At 42.1% G+C, this 27,624-nt stretch overlaps 4 protein-coding genes across 5 annotated transcripts in view; 2 read left to right on the forward strand and 2 right to left on the reverse strand.

Moving 5' to 3' along the window:
- Positions 1 to 41: 41 nt before the first annotated feature.
- eif2ak1 (eukaryotic translation initiation factor 2-alpha kinase 1) lies at positions 42 to 10,176 on the forward strand. Of its 2 annotated transcripts, none has more exons than XM_062442949.1 (15): positions 42 to 405; positions 2,105 to 2,272; positions 2,390 to 2,526; positions 2,912 to 2,955; positions 3,049 to 3,148; positions 3,249 to 3,329; positions 3,438 to 3,531; positions 3,650 to 3,698; positions 4,280 to 4,640; positions 4,857 to 4,965; positions 5,183 to 5,289; positions 8,777 to 8,891; positions 8,997 to 9,076; positions 9,242 to 9,475; positions 9,795 to 10,176. In XM_062442949.1, the coding sequence occupies exons 1-15, from the start codon at positions 255 to 257 to the stop codon at positions 9,918 to 9,920; spliced, it is 1,956 nt and encodes a 651-aa protein (XP_062298933.1). In that variant the 5' UTR covers positions 42 to 254; the 3' UTR covers positions 9,921 to 10,176. The 2 variants fall into 2 exon arrangements, with proteins under 2 accessions (XP_062298933.1, XP_062298934.1); XM_062442950.1 differs by lacking the exon at positions 42 to 405 and adding an exon at positions 1,764 to 1,864.
- On the reverse strand, positions 5,300 to 8,603 carry LOC134003687 (ankyrin repeat domain-containing protein 61-like). The gene is made up of 5 exons (XM_062442951.1): positions 7,902 to 8,603; positions 7,492 to 7,586; positions 6,957 to 7,128; positions 6,418 to 6,618; positions 5,300 to 6,012 (listed from the first exon to the last, which is right to left on the reverse strand). The coding sequence occupies exons 1-5, from the start codon at positions 8,082 to 8,084 to the stop codon at positions 5,383 to 5,385; spliced, it is 1,281 nt and encodes a 426-aa protein (XP_062298935.1). The 5' UTR covers positions 8,085 to 8,603; the 3' UTR covers positions 5,300 to 5,382.
- A 320-nt stretch (positions 10,177 to 10,496) lies between the features above and the next one.
- usp42 (ubiquitin specific peptidase 42) lies at positions 10,497 to 20,103 on the forward strand. Its single transcript, XM_062442818.1, has 17 exons — positions 10,497 to 10,804; positions 12,233 to 12,482; positions 13,743 to 13,949; positions 14,124 to 14,234; positions 14,477 to 14,576; positions 15,227 to 15,294; positions 15,389 to 15,459; positions 15,606 to 15,688; positions 15,806 to 15,917; positions 16,062 to 16,202; positions 16,470 to 16,570; positions 16,792 to 16,954; positions 17,052 to 17,759; positions 17,856 to 17,938; positions 18,105 to 19,220; positions 19,358 to 19,653; positions 19,748 to 20,103. The coding sequence occupies exons 2-17, from the start codon at positions 12,242 to 12,244 to the stop codon at positions 19,819 to 19,821; spliced, it is 3,675 nt and encodes a 1,224-aa protein (XP_062298802.1). The 5' UTR covers positions 10,497 to 10,804; positions 12,233 to 12,241; the 3' UTR covers positions 19,822 to 20,103.
- Positions 20,104 to 22,917: 2,814 nt separating this feature from the next.
- Positions 22,918 to 27,624, reverse strand: part of LOC134003209 (cytohesin-3-like) — a 30,739-nt gene continuing 26,032 nt past the window's right edge. The window contains exons 10-13 of the mRNA XM_062442341.1: positions 26,833 to 26,909; positions 25,005 to 25,076; positions 24,716 to 24,870; positions 22,918 to 22,990 (exon numbers count right to left, since the gene is read on the reverse strand). Coding sequence (XP_062298325.1) covers positions 22,918 to 22,990; positions 24,716 to 24,870; positions 25,005 to 25,076; positions 26,833 to 26,909 — 377 coding nt within the window. The remainder of the gene's footprint in view (positions 22,991 to 24,715; positions 24,871 to 25,004; positions 25,077 to 26,832; positions 26,910 to 27,624) is intronic.

Consider the following 27,624-nt stretch of genomic DNA (forward strand, 5'->3'; position numbering starts at 1 on the left):
CAGCCACCTATTGTCAGACGGTCCCTCCACTATCCAATCATGGCCGTCAGTTGACTTGACAGACCGTGTGGGACTTGTGAGAGCTTTCCTCAGCGCTTTTCTGACAGATTCATGCGATGTAAACACTAGAGGCGAGGAAACTAACAAGTATCTTTACTTAACTTTCGTCAAGTATGGGGTAGCTGTTGTGAAATTGGGCAGCGTTTGAAAATAAGTGGTTGGTTTAGTTATTTCATCATAATTCACCTCGAAAAATGTACAGTCCGACACAACCAAACAGCGGACTCCGGCTGTCGGAGTCTTCCGACAGCAGTAGTAACCTTTTGATTAAACCCTTCAAGAGACGGGAGGTTAGCAGCCTGATAAATTTGTCTAATGAAGAGGATGATGAAGTACAGTTCGACAGTAAGCAGCTTTTTTCTTCTTGTATTTAAATGTTGCTTCCTTTAACATTAACTAAGTAAACAGCAGTAACTGTTTGTGGTTATCCAATGTTACTGAGCACAGTGATAGGCTATCAGTACACGTCTGATTTTAAATTGTTTGTGCCGTTTGTTGGGTAGTCTTGACTTCATAAACTGGCAGGGGCGTAATTGAGGTATTATAAGCCATGCGAATACCAACGTGACCCCCACCCCCTCTCCCCCTCTTACCACTTCTCCAGCTGTGAAATACATCCATGTCTACAGATAGGACACTGAATTTGCATGCCAGTTTATATTTGTGCAGGTGCAATGGGATCAAGCCATTGCACCCTGTGCTTCTGGTCAGTATTTATCTGAATATTGTGGGGGGGTTTCCATACTTAGGAATGGTATTAGAGTTGCAATATATGACATTCAGCTCCACTAGGTGTCGCACTAGTTCCAACATCTCAGTCCAAACCAAATGTGTGTGTCTTTACTCTATAATAATTCAATCGTGTAGCTCTTCTAGACTTCCGACATGTGATCAGACTGAATGGATCAAAGTCTGATAGTGAAATGAGTCATTTCAAGTCTTTTTGGGCCCAGTAGCATCAAATGACTGTCCAAGCCCTGCGCTCTTCCTTTATTCAGTTTTCTTAATATATCCATGGGAGGAACTTTCATGCACTTACATGCACCAGCTATCAAAACACAGAACAGACAGGCTCGGATTACTGCACACACAGAGGAAGTGTGACATCATCCTCTGCCCGTTACTCTGCCATCTTTATCTTTACATTACAAATAGTTGTTTGCTGACATCTGGTGGGGTTGAATGTTGTATATTGAACTTTTAACATTTATTAAAAATATTATTACATTTTCTGCAAGAGGCAGCATCTGTCTGCAGCTGTACGCTGTGCAGTTTACACACCACTAATTTACGTTACAGATTTGGGGCAGATACTTGATAGTTCTTATGAGATATTCACAACCAATTAACAGTTAAATATATCATATTTCTGTAATTTTTGACACTTAAGTCTTGTTCTCTTTGTATGCTTAACATATTTAAATTGTTGTCTAAATTAATACTACAAATCAAATTCACACCTACTGCAGTATGATGAAATGAGAGTATAGAAGTGACAGGCAAATTTGTTAGATGACACCGCCCTGCCGTCCTTCTCTGGCACATGGGCCTCTCTCCTCTGCTTGGTCATGTGTTTATAAAGTCTACTGTAGGTGGAGGAGTCTGGTGTACACTGGGCCAGGCAGATAAGCGTTACTGCTGTGCACGCCCCCTTATGTATAAACAAGATTTTTGCCTTGAAGGTGAACAGGATCATGATCAGTGCTGCTCTGGGTGCTTAATATTGCACAAGTGGTTTTATACAGAAAAATGGACCTAGGAGAAAAAAACATTGTTGAAATGATAGCGAAAGTAATTGAAGAAGGTAAGACAGTTGCAATTCTACAGAGAAGCAATATTGTTGTATTGGTGAAATTAGTATTCTATTTGGACTTTAACAATGTCAAATATGATCTAAACTTAAGGGGAGGTTTCATTGTAAAAAAAAAAAATACAAGAACAAGACTTGACAATGAATCATGCAGAATCAGTGAATTATTTTATAGTTCAGTATTTCATCACTGCTTCCTCTTTCTCATTTTGCCTTTTTTTTGTGTGCATTCAGCTTCTGACACAGATAATACCAGTGAGGTGTTGATGGCTGGTAAACAATACCCATCCATCCAAGAGTTCGCTTCAGCAATTCCCAACCACCTTCTCCTGGGGTCCCTGCTGGAGCACCTGTGCTTTGTCTATGAGAGTAACCCGGCACGCTCTCGCATGCTGTTTAAAGGTAGGTGTTGAGACATTGCATTGGAATTGACTGTGAATTTTCATAGTTAGAATTAGTGTACACATTCATATGATGTAATATGATGTAATTTAAAATGAATTATTGCCCCTCTGACAGTCATTGGCCAGCGTTTAGCTGCTATGAATCTCCTCTCACCTCTGGCCGTAAGTGACGAGTTCAGCACCGTCAGACTCCAGCACAACCGGGCCTTCACTGAGCTGCTACATGCTGCCAGTTCCTCGCTGTATCCACAGGTAAGTGAACACGATGGCTGGCATGACACTTAGGAGCTTTTGGTATTGTTCGTAAACTGGGTAACACCTGGTGGTGTCAGTATTTGCATGAAAATATCAAATTATCAAGAAAACGTGTGAGTATATCTAATGATCCTTATATGACAGTTGTTTAGGATTCTCTGTGATATAATATGATATGATATAGAAGATTTACTACATATATCATGATTTTTCCATTTGAGCTAAACTGTAATAGTAAGGCAATATGTAGGTTTTTGATTGTATGTATTTCTATGTGTGTATGTGCATCCCTATGTGTCAGACCCGTCTCTCCTCTGTGTGACCTGAAGTCAGTTCATTGTTGTCATTTCCACAATGTGGTTACTCTTGTCTCATTCAACAGGGGCACCACCTTCAGGCCACAAACACACACAATGTCGCAGCAAGGTAAAGTTTACTTTGAGTACTTTTTAATGTCCAGTTGCATCCATGAAATATTGGACTATCGTGTGAGAAATGTTGATTTTTGCCTTCCCACAGGCCTAAGGAGGGACTGTTCCAAGCGCAGACGTCACGCTATCTAAGTGAGTTTGAAGAAATCTGCAGACTTGGGAAAGGATCATATGGAAATGTTTTTAAGGTATAGCACCTGTTTTGCTCCATTGTATAAGTCACTCTTCTAAAGAAATGACAGTTCAATTGGTCAACTCAATCATGTTATATTTGACATCATTTTGTAGGTTATGAACAAACTGGATGGACAATATTATGCTGTGAAGAAAATTCTTATCAAAAAAGTCTCAAAGGAAGATTGCATAAAGGTGAGTATCATCTGTAATCGGTCAAAATACACACACACACACACACACACACTCACACACACATCTGCTGTAATTAGCTAAATTGTTTTGTTTGGGATGTTGCTGTAGGTGCTCAGGGAAGTCAAAGTGTTGTCCAGCCTGCAGCATGTCAGTGTGGTCGGCTATCACACTGCATGGATGGAACATGTTCAGCCTGTGGCACGTGAGTCCTCCACTGCTACTCTGTTTATAGAGCTGAAACTGATGCTGTTTTCTGAGGTTGATGAGACAATACTGTTCTCATCAAGTCAACCTTTATTTGTAAAATGTGTCTATTGCAGATCCTGAGTCTCTGCTGCCTGCGCTGGAATCAGCCGGACTACAAGACATGTAAGATCAGTTTAAAACAGTAACACCAGAATAAGTTGAAATCGTCACCTTCTGAAATCGTCACCTTCTTCACTGATTGGTCATTTTTTGAAATAGTAGGACCAAAACTTCACATATAAAAGTTAGGTATAACAGTATGTGAGGGATTGCTGTTTTCTAATGCAAATCATAGCAAATCATGGGAGCCAATCAGAAATCCTATAAGAGACCTGCGAAATTAAAAAAATACAAGAAAATAAATATATAGCTATACATTAATATGAAGTAATGGTCTGTCTCGGTTAACAACACATATTAAATATTCTCAGATGTGGTAATTAAAGACTGCCTGTTTACATTAAACTCTCCTGACTGGCCTTACATTTATTGAGTGCTTTTTGATAAAATACATATTAAATTCATTTAACGTGTGAGAGAGCAAATTTTGATCACCACACATAAGTATTGTTTCAGGAAGGGTGTTTTAGAGTATATTAGAGAATATTTCACAGTTTTGCGACAAATATATATATAAAACAAATATTGTACAAAAATAATTTTGAACAATGACATTAAAACTGTCTCTTCCCTCTTTTGTGCAGTTCTGATGACAGCCCTAACAGCAGCGACACAGGCTCCTCTATAGTTTTTCAAAGCCGCAGTCAAGAACAATCAGACACTGCTTCAGGTGCCACAGTGCCTCCAATAGAGAGCAATCCTGTCACGGCCTTAGTCCCTGCACAAGAGAAGGGCCAGGTGCTGTGTCCGAAGACGATGCGCCGCCTCCCAGAGAACTACGTTCCCTGTGTGTTCCTGGGAAAGCAAGCTCCCAAGAAGAGCTCCAAATGTCCTGCAATGAATTTGGACACTTCAGTGCTGTTAGAGGAGGGATCCAGCAGGAGCAGCATTGAGCTGAACAACAACTCCTGCATTGACATACCCACAGTAAAGACTTTTAAAGAGGTATGTGTTTAAAGAAGCTTTTGGTGTTCAAATAAATTGCTAAAAGGTTAGACAGACATGTTTCACATTTTTTTAATTGCTCAAAATGTTCTTTAAAGGGGAACTCCAATTCTAAATTAGTGGAGTATTCTTTTAAAGAAAGATACGTACAGAATATGGAATCTGCACTTAAAGAAAGAAGAACAAATTGAAGTTCTCATTCTCCTGTGTGTGCAGGTACAGTTCCACCTGATGCTCTACATCCAGATGCAGCTGTGTGAACGCTCGCTGAAGGACTGGATCTCTGAGAGGAACACCAAGCCCACAGAGGATCAAACACCAAGATGTAATTGTTTCACATGCATCTATTTAATAAAATTGTGCTCCAATACAGATTACATTTATTTAACTTGTGAATGCTCATCAGTTACTTGTGATTTAAAAATGATTGTCACCTCTGCTCATTTAATTATATTCAGTCAGATCATTTCATATATTTAAATGAGTTCTGAGGTAATAAGCACATTTAGTTAATTAATAACTCTGTTCTTTTATATTTTCAGGTCCTTATGGATGTGTTGATACAGAACACACCGTCAACCTGCTGAGGAAGATACTTGAAGGGGTGGAGTACATTCACTCCAAAGGAATGATGCACAGAGATCTGAAGGTAATGTGATTTGATCGATCAGATTTTATTAGCATGTGCAAGATTTTTGTAGCTTAATGAATGCTTTTGAAGTCACATGTACACATACAGGCGTCAACTAGACCTGATATTAAATACATCATTAAAAGAATCCATTTCCTCATCTGTCACAAAGGAGATGTTGTGTATATTCTCCCAGTGATTAAATGTAAAGTCATACAGCCTCTCGGGCAATATTTTTCTCAACTCTTCTCTCTTTCCTCGGATATGTTTTAGATAAATATCACTCTTGCAAATGTCCTGAAGCCTCCTTGGCTGTTGGGTGAGTTTTAATAGCTGGTCTCTCTGCTTGAAGAAACATGGTAGTGTCAAGGCTGAGGGCAGGTGGCCGTCCTGGTTGTAGACTGTGAGCGGGGAAGTCAGGTTGAGGAGTTTGACCAGCAGAGAGCCGTTCCTTACGTTACACCTGTGGTGCAGGAACAGGAACAGACAGTTTTCTCCCGATCTGCTCAGCTTATTCATGTTTGCTCCGTACCTCATCAGCAAGTCCACAAGTTCTGTGTTTCCCATGCTGCACGCTTCATGCAGAGGAGTCATTCCGTCGTTGTTCACCGCGTCCGGCTCGGCCCCCCGCTCCAGCAGCTCAGAGATGCAGCTAATATCGTCTTCCATAGTTTTACGGGTCTTCATAGCCACTGCCACGACAGCCAGGTGCAGAGGAGTATTCCCAGAGTGCTTCACTCCCTTGAAAATAGTCAAGAGTTTACATTACTTTAGTGTTGGACAAGTGTTGGACTTTACAATAGTTTTACAGATTCTAAAACATTTCAGTGGCAATATTATTTTTGATATTAGGTTTTTACACAAGGAGTGTTTTTACAAGTTTTTTTAAAATTTATTTCTAAGACCTTTTTTACAGCACATTATGACTTATAGAAGGAAAAGCACATGTTATTTATATTGTTAACAATGGCTCTGTATACAAGTAAGTCATGGAATACAGTCATTATTAATGTTAACTATTACACCTGTGCTTTTTCTGCTATGACACAACATCATGGCTGTGAGAACCTCTATTCTGTTGCTTTTTTGTGAAATTTTAAGAAAAGGGAAGGAAAAAAAGACCCCCGGAGGAGGATCAACACTTACCGTGTTGATATCTGCTCCCTGCCTGATCAAGCTGGCTATAATGTCCTTATGAAGGATCCCAGCCGCCATGTGCAGCGGCGTCATCCCCCCCCTGTTCACAGCATTTACATCAGCACCGTAGCTGGCCAGAATCTGAATGGCAGACACAGCGGCGTAGCTTACTGATAGGTGCAGAGCTGTCTGCTGGCTCTCTCCCTCCACCTAGAGACGAGAAACACACACCTTAGGAGAAGTATTTCAAGTGGAATTATAAAAAAAGGATAAAGATGCATTATTCAGCATCTTTTTTTTTAAAAAGTTCACATTTTATGCTTGAATCTATTCTATATCAGACTTTCATGCATCGTATACATCTACCCAGCACCACAGATTACTAAATAGTGACAATTTAATACAATATTACAACTTTCCCTTTAAGAAGGGGTGGGAAGTGAGCGACCTGTGGTATTGCCGAGTATACCTTCTACTTGTTGAATTTCAAAGATAGGAGCTTACATTAGCACATAACAAGCTGACCTGTTGTATGAAAAAACGATCACCTCTGCACTGATGTTAACCCCGTGCTCACAGAGGAGCTGCAAACAGGACTCTGCTTGCCTGCGTACATTAATCACAGCAGTCTGGAACTTGGAACCCGGTTTTAGCCAAGAAGTCAGGATGTTCGGCCACGTGGATATCACCAGGTGCAGCGTGGTTCGACCGAGTTGGTCCCTGTAGCAGAGGGAGAGATGGTGAAACTGGTGTGGAAGTGGTGTTGAGACCTGTCAGCTATTTATTAGACATATAAGGAACCAGTGGCTTGTGTCAATGTGCTGAGTGTGACTTTGCATTAGTGGAATTTGCAGGAAATTAGATTGAAGTGTTGAAGTCAGCGGAAATTCTTCTTCTTTGTTCTGTGTTGAAGCTGAACTTCTATAACTGATATAGTCTTAATTCAACGACTCTTACTTAGGTTACTTTTTTATATTATGAGAGTCTTACATCCTGAAGAAAACTTCATATAATACTGCAGTATGTGCGCGATGTGTCAGTGTGTATATCCGTATTCTCGTCCGTCTGTGTACTCGATCAGACCTTATTTCGGGGTCTGCCCCCGCTGACAGCAGGCTCTGCATACTCTGTACTCTTCTGTATGAAGCAGCCAAATGAAGTGGAAGGATGGCAAGCCCCTAAGGCAAAGCAAGCACAGACAAGTAAAATACCAGAAAACACAAACAGTTTGTAGTTTTAACTCTACATTATATACTTTGTCTATGTTTTGTATGGTAAATCGGTAAATTGAATGACTGCATTGAAATATAAACATGCAACAGCTGAGAGTAATCACTGAGCTTCTTGGGGTTATTGTTGTCTGTATGCATTTGTGTATGATTTGACAATATTATGATATATAAGCAGCTGCATGTTAGTCCATGTGACAGTGTTTTCTGTCAAGTTAAACTTACATGTAACATTGTCAATAGTGTTGGCATTGTTGCATTTACCTTCAAGAAAACTTTTCCAGGTGAACAATCCTTTACTTGGATGAGAACGTTGCTGCCGTACTTTTTTGACATTTCTTCAATACATCTCAGGTCTTCTTCCATAACAGCAGTGTGGAATTCATTGTCGTATGACATGGTAATGTTACCGCTCCTCTCTTCACTATTTTTGTCCTCCTCCAGCATGACCAGGCATCACAGCTTCACTGCCGTCTGTGTTTAGTTTTTGACAAAGTGCTTCAAAGCTGGTTGTTCGGGTTTGTCGAGGCAAGCGCACATATCTCAGAGAATTTGACAGTTTGAGGAGGGAAAATTTTAAAAAAAAGGCTACTTCCGACTTGGTGTTGTCAGCCACTACTTCTGTTTTTGGTTGTAAGGTGTTGATTTCCTCATGCGGGTTATATAGGTACACGTCTTCAGTTGTGATGTACAGCCTTCCTGTTACAGCTGATAACTTCTTGGTGTGCATGGGGCCAATTATGGGGACTGGTGACACCCTCCTTTGGGGTAGTTTACAAGCTGTTGAAGTGCTGGTGACACTCCAGTATTTTACTTTCAAGAAAAAACAATATTTTTTACTTTTGTAACCATGTTAACTTTGACAATCTATTGTTTCAAATGCAGAGAAAAATCTACAATATATCCAAAAGAGAATAGAGTATCCATCCTGTAAGATTTAGTTGATGATGTAATGTTACAACATTGTAATTGGTTGGCATAAAATGGAACACTATAATCTCACATGCAGAAACCTGGGACACATGCCCCTTTACACTAAAGGTATAATCATGTGTATAATGTGCCCCTTTACACATTATACACATGATATTGTATGAAACCTTATTTAATTTCTTTCTTTCTTTTTTTTTCCTCCACAGCCAAGAAACATTTTCCTCCACGGTCATGACCGCTTCATTCGGATCGGGGACTTTGGTTTGGCCTGCAGGGACATGATAATGGAGGGACATAAAAGCACCACCTCTCCCAGCAATGGTAACACCATACCTCAAAGCGTTTCATTTTCAAGACTAAACACCATCTAGAATGGCCTGTAGGTGGTGCTATTTTATTTAAAGTCTGGTGTGGTGTATTTTGCAGCTTCCTCGCATACTACAGGTGTTGGCACATATGTGTACGCTGCACCAGAGCAGCTGAACGGCTCCCATTATGATTCAAAGGTAAACTTTTTAATTATACACATGGTTTATTTTAGTGCTACAGTTAATCATATATCAACTTTATTGTTATATCATTTAACTACATTACTTCCTTATTATTTCCTCTATGACAGTTTTAACAACTCTACTGAATATAACTCTAAACTTTATGTGTTGCTTTCCCAGTCAGACATGTACAGTGTTGGAGTGCTGGCTCTTGAGCTATTCCAGCCCTTTGGGACAGAGATGGAGCGGGTAGTGACCCTTGGGGACCTGAGAGAGGGAAAAATCCCAGATTCATTCTGCCAAAGATGGCCAGCCTTGGCCAAGTATATCATGAGGCTGACTAGTAAAGATCCCAGTGTTCGGCCCACAGCCAGCCAGCTTCTAGAGAGTGAACTGTTCTGCAGTAAAGACATGGTATGGAAGGATGGAAGGATGTATTTTAGCTCTAGAAATGATTATTTGAATTACTTTAATACAATTTAAACAGATGAAGTACTTTATGAAAGCAAATGTAAATTCCATTTATTGTTATTTAAAATGTGTAGCTTTCATTTTATTATGTGTGGCAATGCAATATGTATCACTCTAAAGTAACAAGGTTGCAAATAACTCAATAAACAAGAAACACAAGTGCAAAATGTATAAAACATTTAACACAACACTCCAGGAACACTTAATTAGCATTCACACTAAAGGCCCATTATAAGAAGAGTTGTGTTTTTTCCCCCATCAGGTTATCCATGGTTTGCAGAGGAGGGTTGAAGAACAGGAGGAAGAGCTCATACAGCTTAGGAGACAGATCAGTCAGCTCCAGAGCTCACAAGTCACAGTCCCTTCCTCTGAGTCAGACAAGACCTGAGCCTTGAAACTCTAAACACCTCAGAGACTGTCAAAACTTGGATTTACTCAGCCACTGTTGTACAATATTTCACTGACTTGGTACAAGTGGTAGAGCGTGCGTGTGTGTGTGAGTGAGCATTTGAGTGTATCTTGTGCACCTAGAAGTAAAGGTGCAATTATTTATCTTTAAACAGCTGTTAAATAAAGCCTATTTCTGCTATGACGTGGGATTTCTAAGAAGCAATATGTGATTATTGACAATTTTAGATGTTTCTTTGTAACTATTCCATTTTCAACAAACTGACAGTAAGTATTGTGATTCTGTGCAGCTGCAACCAATTTTCGTGATCCTGAAGACTCCACAACATTGTTGGCAAACAGAAAACTACCTGGTCTCATTTGGTTTTATGGGGACATGGGTCAATTACACAACAGTTCTTTGTTGTTGCAGTTTTCTGTATGTCTTTGGCATATGCTGACAGCAGTTTAGAGTTTAAATTACAGCCAAAGGGAATGCACTGGTGAACTTATAAATACTCAATAATCCAGTCATAAAGGGGCAATTCACTACGCATGCAGCAATCTCAGCTGTCAAATCAAAACTGTGTGGCCAAAAACAAGATAGCAGAGCCGCGCTAGTTAATCTCTGTGAGCTTAAAGCACACAGTGTCGGTTGTACATCATGTACACAAAGGTCAGAGGTGTGTACATGCGACGGATCTTCCCCGAAACACGTTCCACACAGAGAAACGGCGGAATGAGCCAATCAGAGACCTCGTTTCATCGCAGGTACCCGGATGTACCCGTGGGGCAATTAGCTACGTCATTGTTCACCGCCGGACACCCGCTGGAAATAAGGAATGGATTTACAACCGCTATTACTGTATTCATAACAGATTCCAGGTGAGTGTTTTGTTGGTTTTACGGTCAAATGGCGCTTTAAGTGCACAGCGGTCATGTTCTGGTCGGCCTGGGCCGCTCAGATTAGCTGTAGTAGCCGTACACCGGTCCTCTTGTCATGTCGGGGGAGAGAGAGCAGCGCAGTGAGCGCACACAGCCGCCGGTGTCGAGCCCCTCCTTTTCTCGGCGTTACTCGGGGCCCCGCTCATTTTCATAAATCACTTTTATTTCCAAACTGGAGTCGAAAACTGCTCTTCGACGTTCTTGTAAATGCGGCTGTGTGGCTCTCCGCCGTGTCAGCTAGCCTCCGTCGCGCCGAGCTAGTTAGCAGGGTTAGCAACAATGTCGCCGCACGTAACGTTAGCTGCGCCGTGTAGCTGTGTGTTACGTCCTCCGTTTCCATGGTGTTCCTCCGCAGACATTGTGCCCCGGTGATCGGTGAAGAAGGTGGGTTTTTAATCGGTTCTCCGTTTCCCCTTCCCATCCTCCAGCAAGGACTAACAGAGGTTTTAACGCGTGTTTTGTTGAAGTTTAACACCGCTGCGTGTTAAAGGCCTAGCCGCCGTCTGTTAGCCAATGTGAGCCCATCTGCCGAAGCAGGTGGGAGGGAACAGCTGCTGGTGCAAACGTGCTTCCGACCAGGACATTTCCTCCTTCAGGTTTTTAAACTAGCAACTTTTAGCGCGGTTAAATACTTCGGCCCTCACAAGTTGGTCGATTTGAGCATACAGTACATACTCATTGAAAGCTGAAGGTAACGGATTGTGTTGTTTTCTGACGTTTGTTTTTCAGTGAAGCTTTCCGCGCGGGATGCATTTAAATGGCTGTTGTCAAGAGCTAGGCTAGGTTCATTTGCTTTGTAGATAGGATAAGTGTGAAATCTGTGACAGACCCTGCTTTGGTTTGTTCACCGCTTTTTTTATTGGTAGGTCTGATGAAAATAATTATATAAGCAGTCGAAATAAGTGTGATCGGTTAGTCACGGCTTGCTAGAGCGTGTGTTTATTTTGATGTCTATCTTGAGTTTACAGTTGTGACAGTTTATTAAACAGTTTGATTCAGATATTACAGTGTATTTGTCTGTTTTTTGTCATAGATAAATAAATAATGATATTTTGGTTATGGTACTGAGTATTTGCAATCCATATGTACTGTAATGTAATCAAACTTTAGTGGTATGGCAGTCTGGTCTCCAACAACAACAAAAAGTAATTGTGCTCATTCATCTAGAGCAGTCTACAAAACACTTTAATCACTCCTATTGAATACAGCCTCTTTAAGATCCAGACATTTACATTGTGTGGTACTTTTATAAGTGTCTGCATTTAAAGTGACAACAGAATTGAAAATCACAAGACTAGTGAACAAATCTTTATTTTCTGCTATTCCTGAAGTTGGATCCTTTTGTTTCTGCCCCCCCCCCCCTTACAGCAATGAACAATGACCATAGTTGACAGATCTTCAGAAAAGTCTGACCACGAGTCAGTCGGGTGTAAGCGATCCCCCTTCACCAGTGGAGACGTGGGGATGGATGGCAGCTGTTCCAGCAGCTGGGCGATGGGTCCCACCCTGCCTAGTGACTCCCCGCGTCTAAAGGCTCCAGGAGGCTGCCTGGGCCCGACGCCTGGAGCTGCCGTCTACAACACTACACCCTCCTCTGTGGACCGGCCCAAAGAGCAAGGTAGGCGCCTTCATCAGCCGTGCTGCAGTGCATGCATTTTTTAAAGCGTGCAAAAAATTAAATAGCAATAAAGCACACATGTAAAGTATGTCCAAAGGTGTTATAAAGCAGCACTTTTAGATGTGCATTTAAGACCAATACCAGTATTTAATGCTGTTGATGGTGATGTACTGGAAAAAGATCAATCCTATTCACAGAATAAGACATCTGTGTTCATTTTACACAAGTTAGGCTTGGCAAGTTAGGCAAGAAATTAGGCTTGGACAGCATCTATTTTTTCTTAGCTTCAGTATTTTGATGGTATGTGTGTTTAAAAAAATGTAAAACTATGACATTGTTTAGCCTCCACTGTCGTGTGTCTAATGTGGACTTTAAATATTTATGTCCTATAGAGTGATGAATAGATAGGAAATAAGAGCCCCTCTTCTATAGATTCTTGCTTGAGGACCCGATGAGACTTGGAGATGCCACAGGAGATCCGACACATCTGTGGGCTGAACGGAGATGGTGTGTGCGGGTCGTGGTGGTGGGGACGGGCAGCTGAATAAAATAACGTGGATTATAAGATGCTTTTGTGGTTTGAAGAAGTCATCTCAAGATAAATGTATATGTGGCAATTATTTAATGATGTCGTAGCACCCGCAGTCGCCACATTCGCCGTTCCACTACAATACATCACCTCAATACAGCGTCTCCGTATCAGTTTAACAGAAAGAGGAGCATCTGTATTCTTGGCAGTATTGAAAATTCTCCCTTCAGGATTTCTAAATACCCTGGCACATTGATACCGCCCAAGCCTAATACAAATCAATAATCTGCTCTGATGAAAAAAAAGTTTTTGGTTCTGTTTCTGTGCGCGAGCGTGACACAACCAGTTCGGTGGGTGTTGTGTTGCTGCTCTTACTTTCATTCATCCAGTTATATAACCAAGCCATTTTTGAAGTGAGAGCATGATCAATCACTTTAGCTCGTGACGCAATTGTTTTGATATAAAAAGCAGCAGCCTGAAGAGTTCAGCAGAAACAAAAGAGAAAGCAAACTGTCTTGTTTTCTCCTTCAGCGAGTTTTATAGTCTCGCTCTGTTATCAGAATCACGTGTATGTGTTTATTATATGCGTGGGCGCTCCTGGTGTTCCTTCACATTGTGCCTCTATGTATTTAATAAGTAGTGTAGCATATACACACATACTTGTTGATGTACTATACTTGGCAAATACATTGAAGCTAATTTTAGTATTGATGTTGGCTCTGTGTTTCCAGTGATAAGCGGCGGTGACGGCATTGACATGCCCCAGAAGGTCCTCTTCTCTCCCGATCGGCTCAACCTAAAGTGGACCCAGGTTCATCGCATCGGTGCGGGCCTGCAGAACATGGGGAACACCTGCTTCCTTAACTCAGCCCTGCAATGTCTCACCTACACGCCTCCGTTTGCCAACTACATGTTGACAAGGGAGCACTCTAAAACATGTAAGTCTGTGTTTTCACGGTGCTTCTTTGCACTAAAAGAAGTTCTTGTGTGATTGTACAGTCATGCGATAATAATCATATAAATCTTGGTCACATCAGTGTTATCTTTGAGTCACGTTCTTGCCCGATTCACGTCTTACTCACCAACGTTTTGCCCATCTGTCCCTGCCGCAGGTCACGAGCCGGGGTTCTGTATGATGTGCACCATGCAAAACCACATCATTCAGGTTTTCGCGAACTCTGGGAATGTCATTAAGCCCATCGGTGTGCTCAATGAGCTCAAAAGTAAGTGCTCACCTGTATAGTCAGAACATTGCAGTTGTGCCCCTGTTCAAAATGTTTACCTAAAATGAATGACAGGAGGCGCTGTGTGGCTGTTTACCTTTTTTAGTTTTGGAGGGAAACTTGCTAGTGGGAGTTCTTCTGCTGTTTAAAAATAACTTTTAACATCTACTTGTAAATGAATCATCACTTATCAAGCTTCCACATCTTTCAGCTTTGTGGTTTGTTTTGTTTTTCCTACGCAGGGATTGCAAAGCACTTCCGCTATGGAAGCCAGGAGGATGCCCATGAGTTCCTGCGGTACACAGTGGATGCTATGCAAAAGTCCTGCTTACCTGGAACCAAGTAAGTTTCATCCTGAGCTGTGTATGGTATCTGAAATGACGCACAAGCAGTCAGACAATATCTGTTGTTTTATTAGGAAATATGAGCTGATATTAATGTAGGCCATAGGCTGAAGTCCAGCTCATGACATTTTATTCTCCTGATCTGTTGAACACTTCTACATTGGCCTGCATGATCTCTATGTGTAGTAGATGCTTTTAAATATTTGTGTTTTTCTGCTGAAATATATGAAATCAGTGTAGAACCACTGCAGAATAGATAATATACAAATATGAAGCCTCCATGCATTTTTAACTTAAAGTACAGCAGGGCATGTTTAATAATAGATCAACTGTGCTGTCCATTGTGGCTCTCAGAGGACTCTTAAAAAGTGATTTTACGAACCACAAGTGTAAAGTCCATTCTTCGTCTGCACTAAAAGGTGACCTCTCAACTAATTACACCTGCTCTAATTCCTTCCTGTCTCACTCCTGCCTTTCAGTCTGTATATTTTCTCACTTGTTTAAGCAAAAGTCTGTCAAGTGACATTTTTCTTCTGTAACAAAATGACTAATGTTTGTTTGTTTGGATTAATAAGACAGCAGTAAATTATTTCGCTGCCCTTTTTGCTTGTTGTTTTTAAATCCTCACGATATTCATCTTTGTGGCAGATTGGACAGGCAAACGCAGGCAACCACTTTCATCCATCAAGTATTTGGCGGGTACCTAAGATCCAGAGGTAAATGATTCGTGTTGATTATTTTCATCAGCTCATGTTATGTTTGTGTCTTTACAGACTAGACTTATAAATGAATGTTTCTTTTCTTTTGCAGTTAAATGTTTAAACTGCAAAGCAGTCTCTGATACGTTTGACCCTTTTCTGGATATTACTCTGGAAATTAAGGTAATTAGACAAAATTCTTGTCCTCTCTTGTGAGTCTGATACATTTCTATTTTTGTGCAACACCAAATAACTTATATCAGATTTTGTTAATAATAAATAAATTTGAGCGGTACCAGACTTCAAAATTGATTTTCTTCTCACTGCAGACGGCTCCCAGTGTCTCCAAGGCTCTGGAGCAGTTTGTCAAGCCCGAACAGCTGGACGGAGAAAACGCCTACAAATGCACCAAGTAAGATGTTGTTTCTCACGTACAAAAGACGACATGAAAGAACCACTTTTTAATTTGTTCATTTTCATGTCAGTTTACTTGTTTCCTTAAGTGTTCTTTTTAACTTGTTTCCCTCAGGTGCAAAAAAATGGTGACAGCCTCAAAGAGATTTACCATCCACCGCAGCGCCAATGTGCTCACCCTCTCACTCAAACGCTTTGCAAACTTCAGTGGAGGCAAAATCACAAAGGTACCACGACACATGTAGATTAAAGTGTCCAGTAACGTGATGCAGCCATAGGCAAGACCCTCCTGTTTTAATGTAGTGCTACTATTAAGCTAATATTTGATAATGTGCGATTTGATATTTATCAGCTTTTTCTTTGGTAACCAGGATGTGAAATACCCTGAGTACCTGGATCTGCGGGCCTTCATGTCTCAGTCCCAAGGAGAGCCCCAGGTTTACGGGCTGTATGCTGTGCTGGTCCACTCTGGATTCAGCTGTCATGCTGGACACTATTTCTGCTATATTAAGGTACTGGCACTGCTTCAGACCACTGTTCTAATCTACCAGGACACTGTTTTTGCCAAGTACACATGCACACATTTGTATCTCACTACTACATCGACAAGTCACTTCAACAGAGTTCACTTTAAAATTCCTGATAGGAATGCATAAAAACACTTAGGGGTGTATATAAGATAATATAATTCTTTTATAATCAGTATGACAAAGCTTTTACATGTTATATTTGTTGTTCTGCTGAGCTAAAGTGTTTAATCCTGCTGTTGTGTCTCTCAGGCAAGCAACGGTCAATGGTATCAGATGAACGACTCGTCTGTATCAGTCACTGACATCAGGTCTGTTCTCAACCAGCAGGCCTATGTCCTTTTCTACATCAAGTAAGTACACCATTAACAGCAGCTAATCAGTTTTTTGTCATTTGTTGATTCTAATAGCGTGATTTCCAAATCTGTGTAAAAAAAAACCAAAAAAATGATAATGATAGCTTTTTATTGTTTTCCCCCTTTTTTTTGTTGAGAATATGTTCTAAAAACAGTTAAAATCTTTATCACTTAAAATGTTTGCTAATGTCCCCATCTCTTGTGTCGCTTGTCTCTAGGTCCAGTGATGTGAAAAAGACAGGGGACTACAGCCACATGAGCCATAACCCAGCCATCCCTGGTCAGTCGTCTCCACGGCCGGTGGTGATACCACGCATCAACACCACCGTACACCACAACATTGGCTTCATTGGGCCCCAGCTGCCCCCACACATGACCAAGGTACTGCCCACTTGCCCACATCAGTGAATAAACATGACTGAATGTTGGACCTCGACAATCAAAACATGTTCTCTTGTCCTCTCTGTTTCCTCCTCAGAGCGCTCTCCACGTTAACGGGAATGGATCTATGAGGGACTACCCCACCAGTTCCAAGCCCAGCACCAGCAACAGTGTTGTGGTTAAACCAAACCACGGTCTGGGCTCCTCCTCTTCCATCTCCCACTCAATCAGCCGGCCCACAGTGATCCCAGACCACGACAAACGCCAGAAGCTATCATTCTTCATCGGACAAGGCAAACAGAACCGCCCGTCCTCCTCGTCCTCTTACAGCCAGCCGTCCTCTGCCAGTAGCTCCTCCTCCAGCTGCTCCTCCTCTTCCTCCTCCTCCTCCTCCTCCTCCTCCTCTAGCTCTTTATCCTCCTCCTCACAGTCTACCTCAGACGTTCGCTTTGTTCCGCGTCAGCTTAACCACGTTAACGGCAGTGCGTCTTGCAGTAACGGGAATCACCACCCTGGAGGGAACGGAGCGTCCTTTTTGGTGCCGTACGGCCAAGAGTCTTCGGAGGAATCGGACCAGGAGAACTGCGGCACTCTGGATAACGGTTGTTTAGCCAAGTCTCACCTCAACGGAAACAACCGAACAGACGACGTGTTTGATAAAGCCCCTCAAGCCACCAACGGGGAGTCAGGAGCGCACCATAACGGAAACGGTTTAAACGGACCAACCAATGGCGTCTCTAAATCCAGCCAGAATGGGCATCATAATGGACACCACAAAGTCAATGGACACAATACGCCTGATAAGGTAAATTATATGTTTTGTGTTTTTGCTATCACATTGATCTCACCCCTGTAGTTTTATGTCTGAATGAATAATCATGTCTTGTTTTTTTCTCTTCAGATCTCTGGTAGTAATAATGGCAGTTTGACCTCGGAGGCTACTGTTGCTGTTAATGGACTAGACAGCAACCATACTCAAACAAGGTGAGATTAGCATTAACATTAGCAACTCTGAGCTGCCAAAAAGTTGACACAAAAGTTGACACAATGACTTTTGTGTAAAAACAGTCAAGTTTTCCTCACATTCTGCACCCTAAAAGTTAAGTATAGTGGTATTTATGCGCTCATTTCCCTTTTTTTGCTTTTCCAGCAAAGAGATTCATACTTGTGCCACAGCCCAGGCCAACTCTGTTCAGAGCATCCAGCCTGCTGCCAGTGAAAGCCAGCACCTCTCCACTCCTGACACAAGGACTAAAACTGTGTCCGATCCCGCGCCTCAGCATACAGAACCCTCTGCCGTCAGCTCTCCGCCTACAGCCACCGCTACCGACACCCATCCCGTCGCATCTAGAGAACCCGCTTCCTCTTCGGCACATCACGGCAACCCCGCGGCCTTATCCAACCCGCCGGACGGCTCCACCAGGATCTGTGCAGCAGCTCCGCAGAAGGATAGCATCAGTGGGGATGAAGCGAAGGATCCACCGCAGACCAATAGTCCATCAGCGGGGACCGAAGGACGTACAGATGCTAAAGAGCAGCTCCAGTCCAATCCCAGTTCTAGAGGCAGTGAAAAACAATCTTCCCGAGAAAGGGAGAGAGACAGACCGTACTCCTCTGACTGGAGCAGAGACCGGGACAGACACTACAGGGACAGGAGTCAGGAGCGAGACAACGACGGCGATCGTTACCGGTACAGACGAGAGTACCGAGACTACAACCATCATCGTTCATACAGGGATCGTTTGCCCACTCACGACCGCTCCTACAAGGACTGGGAGCCCGAGCGTCGCTGGGAGCGGACCGTTCACCACCCGAGGGAGCGCGATCGAGACAGGTGCTCTAACCATTACCACCACAACCACCACCAACGATACAGAGATGACCGGAACCGTGAGCGGAGGGGGTACGGCTACCCCCACCGCGAGGAGTCTCACAGTCGCTCGAGGTGGCAGCAGGACAGTCGAGACTCTCGGACGACGAAGGACAAGAGCAACGGCAGGGAGAGGGACTATCACTCTGCAAAAGAGGAGACTTCTTCGCCCTCCGCTATGCCAGAAACATCCACCAAGTCCAAGGGTTCACCCCCGCGGGCTCCTCTCTCCACATCTGGATCCGCTTCAAACAGAGAAGATCAAAATCACAAGAGGACTTCTGTTCCTCTGAGCAAAGACCGGGACGACAGCTCGGAGGCCCGACACGCTAAAAAACATAAAAAGAGCAAGAAAAAGAAGAAGTCGAAGGATAAAGACAGACACCATGAGAGCGGGTGAGTGACGCTATCTCTACCTCCATGCTGCTTCCAACTTCTTTGTGTGTAATTCATTCCTCACGATTTCTCCACAGCAGGTTATAAAGCTAGAAAACCTGATCACACTGTTGTTTTTCTTCCCTTCTCCCCCCCAGAAGCTCTGACGTGGATTCAGACAGAGCCGCCGAAACAAAAAAGAAGAAGAAGAAAAAGAAGAGGCAGCACAGCCCGAGCTCAGCCCCGAGCCACAAGGCCGGAAGCAGCGAGGAAAGGGAGAGCCGCAAGCGACGATACTACGACACAAAGAACTCTAAACACGACGACGCTTGTTCTCCGGAAAAACGCAGGCGCACAGATTACACCGACAGCAACAGCGATCACCTCATCTCCTCCCAGCACACCTCACCCACGGAGAACGGTTCAAAACACCGCCACCTCAACGGATACACAGGTACGACATCAAAAATATAAAGTAATCAGTAGATTTCAGAAATAAACGCTGCCGTGGAGCGTCGTCAGTCATGAGCTTGGCTTCTGTTTTGCAGGAAACGGTTACAGCCGAACCAATGGAAACTCCCACGGGTTCTCCGCTGGCCTGAGCAGTACCATGAAACACTGACTGTGAGTGGGCGTCCTTTAATAATTTATCACAGTATGCTCTTGTACTGTCAGCGCTAAACAGTGGGAACATTTCTTATAGGCACAAATGTTTCAGCACTGCAAACAGACCGCATGTAGAACGTCTTCTTTCTCATTTCAGACTCTGAGATACAGAACACAACAACAGCAGAGGAATGACCGACAATATTTTGACGTGGTGCTTCTTCATTGGGGGATATATTGTATTTTTACCACAACTAAGGTGTTTTAAATGTTCGAAAACTTTTCTTTTTTTTTTCTTTTTTTTTAAAAGACGTTTATTGGCCGTTATTCTCCTAACTATGGTTAAAATACTTTCACCCGGTGAACATTTACAATGACAAATATTAATATATACTTGTATGAACACAAAAAAAAGCCTGGAGCTTAAACATCTCAACTGCTGCTCAGTGGAACTCAGGACTTGAAAACTTGTTAACATCAATCGTGGATATCCACCCCGTTTCACGAAAGAATGAAACAAAGGGAAAAAAACAAAACGTGTTGCCTAAAAAGAAGAACTGGAAGGCATCGTATTGGCTGCAAGGTTTAAGATGTCACCATATCTACAGAGCTGCAATGTTTTTGAGTTGTTGTTTTCTTTGATCCCACTGGGAGCGGACAAACTAACGGAGGGAGATTATTCACAAACTGAGACGGATGAGTGCAGTGGCAGCAGCACGTTACCTCCACGTTACCCTGGACAGACTTGAGGACATTTCCCAGTTTAATTTTATCGTTTGTTTGTTTCCATTTCGCTCTGAAGCCTAAGATTCACTCTGTAAGTTTTAAACTTTTTCTCAGATACCGAGGTTTTTTTTTCTCCTCTGAATCATGCCTCTCTCACTCACTCACTCTCTCTCCTCACACATCATTTTACTTTTTTTTTTCTTTTTCAACGTTAAAAAAAAGAAAAAAGCATCAAAAATTTGTTATCATGGCTGTGGACCATTTGTGTTTGCTTTTTAATGAAAAATACAGTTTGTGTCTTCTAGCGTCATAAGGAATACTGTGAATTTAATTTTGAACTGTACTATCAGTTATTTTTATACGTAAAAATCCTGCATCAGGATTATCAGTAGATGTTTTGGGTTTTTTTGTTTTTTGTTTCTTTTTTTTTGCTTTTGTTTTTAGAAAAAAAAACATGTTCATTTTGACCATATTCTCTGGACAAAAGTCAAATAACGAGTATGGATTGCTTTTTTGGTTTGTTTTTGTTTTCAACTTTAGACCGAAGTTGAGAAACTGCTGTTATACCTTTTTAGTTTAGCATGTCAGAATTTATACATTGTATAAGGTAAAAAGCCTTAAAATACATTTAATGTCAGAAATTGTAATTTGTTGTTGGTCTTTGTTTACAAGCTGTAATGAAATGAATGAAAAATGCTGATTTTTGAGATGACTGACAAGTTGGCAGGGATTTTTGAAAAGCTCCCGTCTGCCTTTGTATCATATATTATAAATAGAGTGGACTGATTGTAATCAAGCCACTTGTTGAACAAATTTTCCACTACAGTTATGTGAAGATGTAGATACATTTAGACGGACGGACGCTGATAGCACTCTGCTTTATTTACATACACATCCTTTTGTAGTTGTTTGAGTTCTAGCTCGACTCACTTTATACTTCATTCACATCACTGTCTCCATGTCAGAAATAACCAAAGAGCTGGTAAGTACGGTGAGTCGAGCTCTTTTCACAGAGTTCACGTGCACACAACTGTTTTCTGATCAGCATGTATTTTTATTCAAAATCTTCATCAAAATTATTCAAAAGCCGTTTCCCCCAAACCAAGATCAACTGGGCTCGATCCGTCTGGGAAAAACGGCTCCGATTCCAGTCAGCAAGTTCTGAAAATTCCAGTATCTTTTTTTTTTTTTTACCTTTTTCAAGGGTATTTTGAACCCTCTTTTTCTTTCCTATACTCAGCATAGTGAGCCCTACTTTCATATAACATCATGTATTATCTGATCCTCAGTAATAAACACCATGTGAGGAGGTTTCTGCTCCATAAGGAGTCGCACAAGCTCCCTCTTCCACTATTGTAAACTGTTAGCTGTTAAACTAAAAAAAAGATGAACGGGTATAGGCTACGGCCATAATGATTTACATGCTACATAAACACAACAAAGAAAAAAACCAACAGTATGTACATTATATAATATACATGCATAATGTAAATCCCGGGCTGCCGCTTTTGTTAAAGAAATTAAGAAAATAAATACAAAAGGAAATGAATTTGATCACAGAGGTGGACCTTCAATACATAAAATACTTAAAAATGACAGTTTACAGAATGAATATAGGATGCTTTTTAAAACTGTGGCCACTCAATATATATGACGTATTACTTCCCAACCTGCTGGCCAGTTTGTCTTCAGAAGAAATAAGGAGTAAGTGAAATATAGGAGCTGAGGTTTCGTTTCCCCTCTGGAGTAACTCAATGTGTTTGCATACAGATGCAGTCACTTGAGGGGTTAACATCAGACCAGCTGATTTATAAGCTTGAGGCTTCCTGTAGCTACATGAATACTACAAAACATAGTTGGTGTTGGCAGTTGTTGAAGGACATGTGAGGTCAAGGTAATAAAATGTTGACTGGCATCTGGGAGTCTGGATGAGTGGAATGCCTGATAGGGAGGAGGAGGGATAATCAGGTTTCAAGTCCCCACCCTGCATTTACAGGAGATGTATTTCCTTATGTGTCCAGCAGAGGGCGATATCAGCACAGCCATGATTCCAGCCATGGCTGCTGCTTCAATAATCTGCTCTCCTCTCCTTTCAGTCTATTTGCTATCATCAAGCTTGCACACAGTTCGTTCTAGTCTGTTCACCCAGATGAGGCTTCATTATTCAGTCTATGCCGGTTTAAATAAAACCAGCACAATCTTCAGGTAGGAATAAAGATCTATTTCAGTCCCAAAAGCTCCCACTTGTGTCTGCTGCATGTCCTCCTGCCCTGAAAGAACAAAGGGGAGGACTTCAAGACTCCCCGGTAACACACACCCACACCCACCCACACCAGGACTCTGCTGTTCACAGAGAGTGGAAAGCGGTTGAAGACGCAGGCGATCATCATTTCTTATTGGCTATCCTCCGCTTTCTGGTGGCCAGCATGTCGTAGAAAGGATCCCTGCTGATGCTTGCTCTGTGGGGAAGAGGACAGGAAGAAAGAGATCAGTGATGGGCTTTTTCCAACTGTTCAATCCTACACACACAAACACACTGTCAAGACTACTCATACAAAATCATTCATCACCTTACGTTGCACATTATCCAGTGAAATTGCTCTAATTAACAGCTGTAGGTGCTTTAAGCAAAACACATTTACACATGGATCAGTTTGTGATAAGATCCAGTCATTTCTCAGTGTGTTAACCTCAATGTTTTCTCTCTATTAGTCAATGCCTCAACACAAACTACAAAAGAAGATCCAACAAAAAAAACTGCTTCCTTTATATTTTAGTAGGAGCACAAACACCAGAGTGGACCATACAGAGCTGTTCTCAAATCTTAACCAGCATTTTAGGGTGTATTTTTCCTTTAATGCTGTGATCTGTTAGTCGGCTTAACTTGTTGTGCTGCGTGTCATCGCTATGCTAACCTGACACGTTGCCAACGTTCTCACTGAAGATGGGAGTGACTTTGAGTAATCTGTTGCTTTCCCAGCAGCAGAACAGTAGACACGCTGACCTGGACTGTAACAGTTACCACAGGAGCAGTTCCCAGTCGTGCCGATGAGTCAGGTGGTGCAGCGTGGATATATTGTGTGTGTGTGTGAATCTGCTGACCACAGGACAGTCTGCCGCCACAGCAGCTGAGTCAAATGAGTGAGTGTGGTCGAGGCAGCAGCGCAGCTCTGTCCTGCTGAGTCCAGTCTGTGATCATTGTTAATTCCAGCAGTGACAGGAAGAGGCTTTACATTACGCACACACAAACCCTGTAACACTGCCGCTTCACACTTGTGTTTTTACACGTAAAAGCACTCTGAGGCCTGCGCAAGCACACTTGAGGGTGCATCAGGCGTCCTGTCGGTAGGGGTGTGAAATATGTAATACAGGCAGCATGTCATCTCAAGGTCAGTCTGTTCACAATCTCCCAAACCGAATAAAACGAGCCCCCTCTCTCGTCTCTCCAATTAGCTTAACTGTACGTGAAGCTGCCTCAGCCGAACAAGATTTCCACTAACTTATCCAAAAACCCATTACTTTCATTTGATGGATACACATATGTCAATGCTAAGTTAGTTTTTAGTATCATTAGCAAATGGAAGGGATGGTGTAATATGATTTTCTGCCCTGATATTGATCATATATGCCAGCGAAGCAGCAGCTGAGTGGATGATAACCAGTGAGCTGATCAATTATCCACTGGGTCTAATTTACAACAGCAACTCCACACGCTCCTCCCCCGGTTAACCAGGAAGCATTTGGAAATGACAAACCAGGGTGTATATAAAAGGCTGCCAAAACACTTCTCAGAACCGCACCTCTGAAGTTGTGCGTGTGCATGTGTGCCAGTGTGTTTGTCTTTGCTTGCTGAGTCCTAATCAAAGGGAAGCGAGCTTATCCAGCAGAGCAGAAATCACCTCTGAGTGTTATCTGTGTGGAAGTGTGAGAAACGGAGTCACATTTAGTCACCAGAGTGTGTTTGTGTGTTTGTGTGTGTGTGCGCTTTCCCTTCGTGTATTTGTGCTGGTCTGCACATTTTTTTCACAGCACTATGTGTAAGTGTGTGTGCGTGCGCGCGTGCTCGGGTGTGTGGTTTCTCACAGTCAAGGTCAGACATGAGAAAGTCCCACATGGGATCAGCCCGACATTGGTTAAGTGCCCTCTCAGTGTAAATGGATCTACGCTAACGCGGCATCTCTTACTTGATGGATTTGATCCACTCTTCCTTCTCCTCCGGTGTGGGAGCAGATATCCTGTACACTACATGGTTGCCCTCGACGACCCGCCCGTCCGCCTCTGTCTTGCAGGCCTTGATGACCTGACCTTTGTGGTTGGGGTTGTAGAGCTCGAAACAGTTCTGGGAACACATCAGGAGGCAAAAAATAGTATCTTATAAGACAATGTGTTGATTTTTTTTTTTAGCTTTTTACAAATGTGATGTTTTATATGTGAATTTAAAAGAAAGGAGGAGAGGATGGAGTTGCTCCTTACAGGTTTCCTGGGCTCGTCCACTTCTCTGATGCTGAGGTTCTCCAGGGGAATAATCCCACGAGGCTCTTTATCCTGAAGAAAAACAAAAAGACAACACATCTCTTTACTACTGTCTAATGAGAAGACCACACCAGGGACTGATAATCAATTATAATCAATGAGGAATGTTGTGAAGAAAGTATCCATTTGAGATAATATCACATGTCAAATTTGGATTCATTGTTCTTTAAATATGAATTGATCATAGTCAAATTTAATGTGACGTCATCACATCACTGTCGTTGTTACTGCTACAGTAGGGTTTCTTGAGACTTAAGAGCCATAAACCCAACCCAAATTTGCTTCATCAGTCAAAAATCTTCATTTTAAGAAGAATAAAGTTTTTGATAAATTAATGTGGGTCATAATGTATAGATTTTCCCATTTTTTTTACAACCTCACGAAGCTGTTAACATGGCTGTAGACTTTTGTTTGACTTGTTTGCTGAAGGATCGTATGAAAAGCAGAGTATAGGGTTCTTTTCTCATGAGGTGTTAAAATACTCATTTTCTACATATCATTTCACATTGCTAACATTAGAACAATTATATTTACATCATACTTGACATACTATTTTTTTTTCAACAGAGCATGACCATTTTCCCAGCTAGGTCTTTTTTTTACTCATAACAACCTAAAATTACAATTTGTAACAGCTATAAATGGAAAAAATGAGGACATTAATGGCACAAAGTCAATGCAGTAACGCAGTAAGTTTTTGATGCTACATGTAGCACTTTTCATTTTAAGTATTACCGTGATCTTATATTGCTTCTGACATCCTCCAAGTACAAAATCAAGTTGGTGATTAAAGCACACTGCTTTTTGTTCATCCTGGTCACGTAGGGTACAGCACCCGAGGGAGGCATAACCTTACATTCTCCATCCTCCAGCAACTGGCATTGTGTCTGCAGGGCCATATGTAAGGTGGTGTGTGTGTGTGTGTGTGTGTGTTGGGGGGGACCTTGAGGAACAGCCTTATGTCCTGCTTGTCATCTTCCTACTAATGAGGGGGCACAGCAGGGGGAGGAAATGCTTGTTTTGTTATTTTAGTGTGTGTGCGTGTGTGTGTGTGTGTGCTGCATTAACACTTATGTCTGCAGTGTGATTATTTACATTTGTGTGTGTGTGTGCATGGGGGGGGGGGTCTTCTCAGAAATAAGGATGCAGGGTGCTGGGGTGGAGCATGGGGGGGACTCACAGCGGGTTGTGGGGGGACACTTGGCTTATGGCTTAGCGGGGCCAGATGTGTGTTGTAGATTTTGCAGATGTTTCCCATGATGCTTCATGTTAATTGCTGGAGTGAAGTTCATTTAGGTCAAAGGGGGCTGCATCTGTCAAAGAGCAGAGCTGGAAGGCAAAGACCCCTGCCTCTTTCTATAGCTCTGTGTGTGTGTGTGTGTGTGTGTGTGTGTGTGTGTGTGTGTGTGTGTGTGTGTGTGTGTGTGTGTGTGTGTCCGTCCGTCCATTTCACTTACAATCCTGTCACACTTCTTTCATGTCAGCTACTTTACACACTAAGCTAATATTGGATTAAATAATTAAAAAATGTGAAACTATTTTTAGCCGGGTTCTTAAAGGAATAGTTCAACATTTTTAGGAAATAACTCAGCAGGAAAGCTTACATGCATATTTCCCAAAATGTGAAACTATTCCTTTAAAATCCTCTAAATCTAAATGCGTTTTTGTGGATACTCTGCAACAAAGAAAGAGTTTATATAGCTGTCATGTACATATGATGCAGTCCGTTCAGGCTGTCAATAAGCACGCATCTGATCTGACTACTTACTGTTGTGTATTCAAAGTAATACAAGCAGTTGTCGGTCAGTATGAACCACCTTCTCTTCCACGTCTTCACCCTGCCGCCTGGAGAGAGAAAAAAAAGGGGCACCGTATTTGAGTTCAAACTGAGGAGGTGACAGTGTTTATGCTATAGAGGCTAACCTACAGGAGACCACAGCTCCACGTGCCACATCTGGTTCTGATCATCAGCTCTCTGCATTATTAGGCTCAATCAGAGGCTGGATACTCCTTCCAGCATCCCCTCCCAGTCCCAAGAGTTTGATGCCTGAGGGCCCCGGCGAGCGCAAGGGGAATGAGGGGTGAGGAGGGGGAGGTTGTCAAAACACTGGAACCCTGTGTTCACTTGCAGGAGAAGACATCCCTCACATGTACACACCGCATACGACTCAGAGGGAGTGATTTTATGAGACTGACTTGAGGAAATTCTTTGCTGATATGTTAAAAATAGAAACCAGTGGAAGAAAAATGTAATGACTTATGATTGTTGCAAAGAGGGTTTGGATTTGGAGCAAGTAATCCAAAAATGTGTCTTCTCTTTTAAACATCTGAACTCTTAATGTCATGCTAAAAAAAAAAAAAAAACACAATGATACACAATGCGAGGAACCAACTGAAAAGCCAGTTGGAAGAGTGAAGAGTTGCATTTTCCTCTTAAAGGAAATCTCCTTATAAGAGACACAATCTCTCCATCTGTCTGCATCACCAGATAAAAGTAGATTATTGGGATTATTGGATTTTTGTTAATTACACCATCGGTGACGCAATGAGCAATTTACCT

This window comes from Scomber scombrus, chromosome 21, assembly GCF_963691925.1.
Source record: "Scomber scombrus chromosome 21, fScoSco1.1, whole genome shotgun sequence".
In the NCBI taxonomy this organism is placed as follows: domain Eukaryota; kingdom Metazoa; phylum Chordata; class Actinopteri; order Scombriformes; family Scombridae; genus Scomber; species Scomber scombrus.